Genomic DNA, 6497 nt, shown 5'->3' with positions numbered 1-6497 from the left:
TATTTGATCCATTATTGTTGTTGTTTTTATATCTGAAACCTAAAAAGTTCTAAAAACCAATTTGTTTTAAATATTCATATTTCCGAATACCCCCCTCCCCCCTCACTGGTGTTGATTGGTCAGATGGCATTATATATATATATATATATATAAATATATATATATATATATATATATATATATAATATATATATATATATATATATATATATATATATCTCGAAAGCAGTATTAACTATTTTTTGGAAATAGTTAGCCATGTTTTTGATAATTTAAAATTTTATTTCATACATTACATTTCTGCTCTATCTAGGAGTACCACAGCAGCTTCTGTGAAAATATCAAACCTCTATACCGACTAGATTTCTCAATGACATGCATCTTTTTGGAAAGCAAAACTTACATGATAAATGTGGATATACTTGCACATGATGAAACTATGTTAATATCGGTACATGGTAAAGTGCTGAACATACCGTTAGTGCTTGTACAATAAATTAAATTATCACATCCTTATGGCATAGGGCCATTCAGTTGCCTATTGTCTTATTATTCGTTCTTCATACACAATCGTCTGTCTTACTACTGCAACGATATCATCGTTATACTTTGATTTTCGTTTAATTTAATTGTTAGAAATAACGTTATTTAGACGAATGCAAGTTGTACATTGTGGATCTTCTGTTCTGCACATGCAGGCACGAACATCATGCATTTATGGGCAGTTTTGTCCTGACATAAGTAGAACATACTGTTTAACGAGACCGATCTGTGGCTGACCTTGCAGCATTCTAAACCATGGAGAGCTAACCAAAAATTCCACACAAATCACCATACAGATTAATATTGTAGTACTGAACAGTAACAAGCTTTGCGTATTTACGATCATATATACGATCATATATAACCTCACTGACACAGTCCTCATTTCAGACTGTCAAAATATCAATCAATGTTTATATGTAACGCATAGTTAATCAGCCCAATCATGAGAGTTGGTGTTGTTGTAGGGTTTAACGCCATTTTTCAGCACACGATAGGCTATACATGGCGGCCAGTATTAATGGTGGAGGAAGAACCCGGGAAAACCCCGGAAAGAACCACCGACCCACGAGAAGCTACTGGCAAGCTTTCTCACATACCCACATTGGCCGAATCCGAGACTCGAACCTACGCAGACAGAGGTGAGATGGCAGTAATCCGTAACCGAGAACGCTTTAGACCACTCGGCCACTCGGGGCCCCCCAATCATGAGAGAACTGTGATATTATTATTTGATATCTAGAGAGGTAGACGGACAGATTGTTCGACTGGTATTAATAGTCAGGTATATTTTACTTCAGAAAATGTATGATATTTAGAATTGTCAGTGCTAAAATGTGATATATATATATATATATATATATATATATATATATATATATATATATATATATATATATAGAGAGAGAGAGAGGAGAGAGAGAGAGAACATATATATATATATATATATATAGAGAGAGAGAGAGAGAGAGAGAGACGTATTCCTTTAATATTACGTTCCGATATATTTCATATTTACTAATCCAAAAATCATATATGCTCATAACCATATATTGCTACAGAAGGTATGCTTTAGAAATAGTTGATAATTCCATCTCTATGTTTGCTTTCGTTTTTATGTATTTGCAGGTTAACTGATGTAATAGCTATCAGTAGTTGTTAAATACTGAATGAAATGGCACTCCGATATATGGATCTTTAGTCATGTACATACGGCATGACAATTCCTTTGCCTCCCCGTGCCCTCTGATTAGATTCATTGATAAGGCAAGGTTTATAGATGCGTATTGTCTGGTGTAATTCACAATTTGTACGATTGGTGTAAAATGGAGATCTTAAGAGCTGTCGTTGCAGTTATTCTAAGTTCTTTGGTAAATAGCGCAGAGCCTCTGGCAAAGACTATAAACGAATCAACGATTTTAATCAAAGACGACTGTACGAACAAAATTCCTTGGAGAATACAATAGACTATGCTAAGTCAATTCTTGAATCGATGGAGAGAAAACTGGCGCAATTGCAAGCGTATGAAAAGAACAACATGTTGCTACAGCAGCTAGAACACAAGGTAATGGCATCGGAGGGGACCTCAAATGACTATTTTATCCCTATGAAAAAAATTGAGGACAGACTCATAAAGTTGGAGAATGATCACATTGTCCAAGTTGAAATTTTGACAAGAAAAATAGATAGCTTGGAAGATAGACTTTCACATGTCGATGAGTTAGAGACGAAGCTTCATAAGGCAGAGTCCCGTCTCTCAAGGGTACGTGAGTTGGAGGAAAAGTTGAAAGTGCTGGAGAAATACCTAGTTAAGATGAATCAGAAATCAAGCGGAGATAACATGGCGGAAACCTCATCACCGTCTGAGGTCACAAATACTGATAATGAGGACACTGATAATACGTCATCTATACACATAAGGGAAAAAGAAAGAAGCAAGGGTTACTTGGGGCATTTGGCATCTGACAAATTACGAGGTTTGCTGCTTATGAACTATGAATGTCCCTGATCAGCGTTTTGAGATTATATAAGAAGCCAGTTTTTTTCTTCTCAATCATCTCTTTATATAACTAAAACATAATTCAATCAGGAAAATACAATTCTAGTCTTGACAATGGCTATATATCAGAGGCGAATAGATGCTATATTTATATTTTCAAGTATTGCAGTCGCCATGTAATGTTATGCTCGCTGTATGAATAGGTTAAAAATGCTTTGGATACTAATGTACTATCGAAATCTCAATCAATACCACACTGTGTCACTGATATTGCTTTAGATGAGATAGGAATAAATGATAAATGTTTGGCTTTTTGTTTCATTATTAGGTGAGGAAATCTGGAGTTTGCTATAAATTATCATTTTTCAGTCATAATAACTGGACGGAACTATTACGTCATTCATTTACTGTGAATACATTGCAAATTCGCCGTGACTATCATGTTAATGAAAATAATATTCATACAAATAATGTTTGGATTTTGTACGTTTTATCGGAATCGTTTGTTATTTATGAAACAAATGATACACATATTCTGCCAATTGACGCATCGATATTTTACAGGTTTGCGAGCTCCAACTGAAGACCGTGTCGCTTTCCGCGCTAGTGGCATATCGAGTTAGACGGGCATCACACAAGTGAGAGGATAGTTTTCGCCTCACTTGACTATAATGAGGGTGGCGGCTTTGACATGTCTAGAGGGATATTTGTCTGCCCTACTACAGGTACTTACTTCTTCACGGGAACGATAGGAAGTATTAATAAAGTGTACATAGATGCAGCCCTCAAAATTGATGGGGTGCCTAAGATGAGTTTATATGCTGGCTTCCATCTTCAAGGAGATAACATGTCAACCGGTGTCACTATAGCTCATTGTCAGGCAGGACAATCAGTTTGGATGGAAATCACTAATGGAGAAAATCTTGGAGGGTGGGAAGCTTTCTCTGGTTTTCTACTGTGGTCAGACATTGCGAGCACATAGATTAACTATTGAATCAAAATGTATATTGTAATCAGTGCTCGGGAAAATAAAACTGCTAAACATAATGATTGTATTCTAGCCGTTAAAAAATAAAGATATCATTTTGTTTTGTTGTTTTATTTTATCAGTCAAACACGTTTCTTGATGGAATACAATTGCGCATAATCAGACCATAGATGAAGCTCATTTCGAATCTATGTTAGATAGAATTGCCGAATGCGATTTTACCCAACATCTACACTTCCCTTCGATTCTACCGTGTGTTTAACACAGTCATATGCTATAAAATGTCGACACCACCTTTTGTCGTTACAGTTTCCACAATGGTTATCAGACCATGTATTTTGGCCCTATGGAATTATTCATAACAGCTAGTAGAACCTTAGTTAATTTGTTTTATTTCCATAAATGGTAAAATTATTTAATCAGCAGCCACTAGATCAAACAATGACATTTTTATTTTTAATGATAGTTGTTGATCTTAATTTGTAATCTTCACTTTAAATTGATAAAGTGAAAGTCATTCATATGTAATTTTTAATTGAGCCACGAGTCATGTAACTACAAGACTGAGGTTACTCGGACCATCATTGACAAGTATGGTGTGAATACACAAGCACTGTGGTGAAAATACACCCGTAGATTATAAATGATTGCTTCAAAATAGCTTTGAAATGTCTTCAACTATGTGAGGCTTATTGTAGTTTTAGAAACTAACACAATATTGTTTTTCTACCAGTGGCTGTTCATTCAATGTTTGTGCCTTTAAGAATGCAGAGTTTTTGGAATACACAGCTGAATACACTTATCGCACAAAATATACGGTGTAATGACCACAGCGAGAGATGAAACCCTTAGCTGGGTCTTTAGTATGAAAAAGAGAATTGATGTGTTCAAAAGAATGCAATATTATATTTCACAACGCTTTTTATGTGTTTTCTTCTCGTAGTACGACAAGAGACAAAATACGTTCAATGATATTCTTTTTCTGTTTATTCAAATATATTTTTATTCGTTGGAAAATACAAATTATAAATTTATCTTGTGAAACCGTTTAAGCTTCAAACTTGAACGAGAGATATTAATTTCTAGAACTGATTTGTAAATTAAGAGAAACTCAGTATAATATTGGCCAAAAGGTAGATATGTGGTAAAACAAATTGAATTCATTATTGTGAACAAAATAATTATCAACTTTCCGCTCTAAAAGTGTAGAAAATCCAAGAGATTGTGGGCTTACCCTAGTAGAAGAAAGACCATAATGTAAAGTAAATGAAGATTAAAGAGAAATCAAATTGAATGTTTCTTCGCGTAACAGTTAATGCCTTTCTTGGAAGATATTAGTTCCTTAGTATATGAAGGGCCATGTGAGTTTTAGACTCATTTCAGGATTAATGCAAATGATCAAAATTGTCATTATGATGTTTGAATTCGATATCAATATTATTGGTAACATCAATCTTTCAATGTGCAAATCTCCTACCTATTAACAAAGAATGATGCTGAACTGTTGCTGTTGTATTTATGAACGATTTTTGATTTTACATTTTAAATGTACGTCACGTAAACCTAAACTATCAAACAATATACCGTACATATGTTTTGTGTTTGATATCATTACACCCCACCCCCCGAAAATATCTTGCATTCTACTGTATACATTTGGAACATCTGGCCTAGCAGAAGTTCATTGTTCAATGTAAAGGAAGCGATGTTTTGTTTGACACACAAATAAGTCTTATATTTGATGATCTAATGATTTTATTGTGACGTGGCTGAGTCGTTACTGTCAAGACATACCAGTAACCATGAGTGTGAATTAGCATTTTAGGCTACCTACAAGGGCTACTCAGAAATGGAATTAAGACTATCGGTAACTGGTTATAGTGATCCAACAGCCAAATAGTGCATCACATCAGCCCCTACATTAACGATGTTAGAATAGAGGTAATTTTTCTCCCACATCTTAACTATCAGGGTCAGTTTCTTACATCGAAGAACTATGATAACAGTTGCTATATAGTAAGTCTTTGACCTCCATCCTCTCAATCGCTGTATCCATTTAGTAATATTTTTACATTAATTTGTAACGAGCCGCCGAGATAGTGCTTCTTAATATGGCTCCAACGTTCTTCTTGACATATATTGAACTTACAACTTTTTTTCTCAATTCTAGTATAATAAAGACTTCTGTGTCTTTTAGTATAAGAAAAACTTATTTATCTTCAGAAAAATACAAAGAATTGTTATTTGATTCTGTCGAATCGGTTTATTTGATTTTCTAAATGAAAATATAAACACGTTTTAAAGGAATGCACTGCGTATGCCTTCCTATTCAGTGTTCACATTAGTTACTTTGCACGTGAATATCGATTGAATTTAGTGTAAACTAGTTATCCATGTAGTTTACACAGAAATAAACGCAAACGGGTCTGAGCACATATTTATGTTTTGGCCAATATAAATCGTTCCTGCATTTGCAAACTGATGCATCTGCAACTATGTACAAATATCCTCACTAGCCAGTTTCACAAGTTCTTAAACTGTATGAATTTGGCTGGCAATGTTTGTCATTTGATGACTTTTGAATGGTACGATTACACAACAAACTTGTACTAGATGTGAAAGTAAAACACATTTTAAGTTTATACTTGCTGTAAACTGATCAGAGACTACATACTATTTGTGTACATCAGGGATTTTGCTATATGCATTTTTATGTACTGTTGTTTGTTCTACATAAACTTGAAGAGGCATATTCCTTTTAGTCACTAACCTAATCCGCTGGCACTGCCTCCAAATGACAGAGGTTTTGTTTATTCCCGAATGTTTAAATTACATTGCATAAGACAGGCTTCTCATGATGACGCGAATCTGTAATGTAACCAATCTAACAACAGTTCTGGCAGTATTCAGTCACTGTCTACCTTTTGTTCCGGTGGATCCTGTCTTTACTATATAACTGTAGATTTC

At 34.5% G+C, this 6497-nt stretch overlaps 1 protein-coding gene across 1 annotated transcript; it reads left to right on the top strand.

Moving 5' to 3' along the window:
- The first annotated feature begins 1869 nt into the window (after positions 1-1869).
- On the top strand, positions 1870-3560 carry LOC149772065 (uncharacterized). The gene is made up of 2 exons (XM_089947927.1): positions 1870-2519; positions 3107-3560. The coding sequence occupies exons 1-2, from the start codon at positions 2036-2038 to the stop codon at positions 3163-3165; spliced, it is 543 nt and encodes a 180-aa protein (XP_089804053.1). The 5' UTR covers positions 1870-2035; the 3' UTR covers positions 3166-3560.
- Positions 3561-6497: the final 2937 nt, after the last annotated feature.

This window comes from Sinohyriopsis cumingii, unplaced genomic scaffold (assembly GCF_028554795.1).
Source record: "Sinohyriopsis cumingii isolate HCF-2022 unplaced genomic scaffold, ASM2855479v2 utg001518l, whole genome shotgun sequence".
Lineage (NCBI taxonomy): Eukaryota > Metazoa > Mollusca > Bivalvia > Unionida > Unionidae > Sinohyriopsis > Sinohyriopsis cumingii.
Note: the sequence above shows the minus strand (reverse complement) of the source record. Positions and strands in the feature narration are given on the sequence as shown.

Bases quoted from the DNA above. Each gene is read 5' to 3' on its own strand.
- LOC149772065 (XM_089947927.1), top strand. From the start codon at position 2,036: ATGGAGAGAAAACTGGCGCAATTGCAAGCGTATGAAAAGAACAACATG. The intron at 2,520-3,106 runs GTTTGCTGCTTA...GATATTTTACAG, and splicing joins GGCATCTGACAAATTACGAG to GTTTGCGAGCTCCAACTGAA.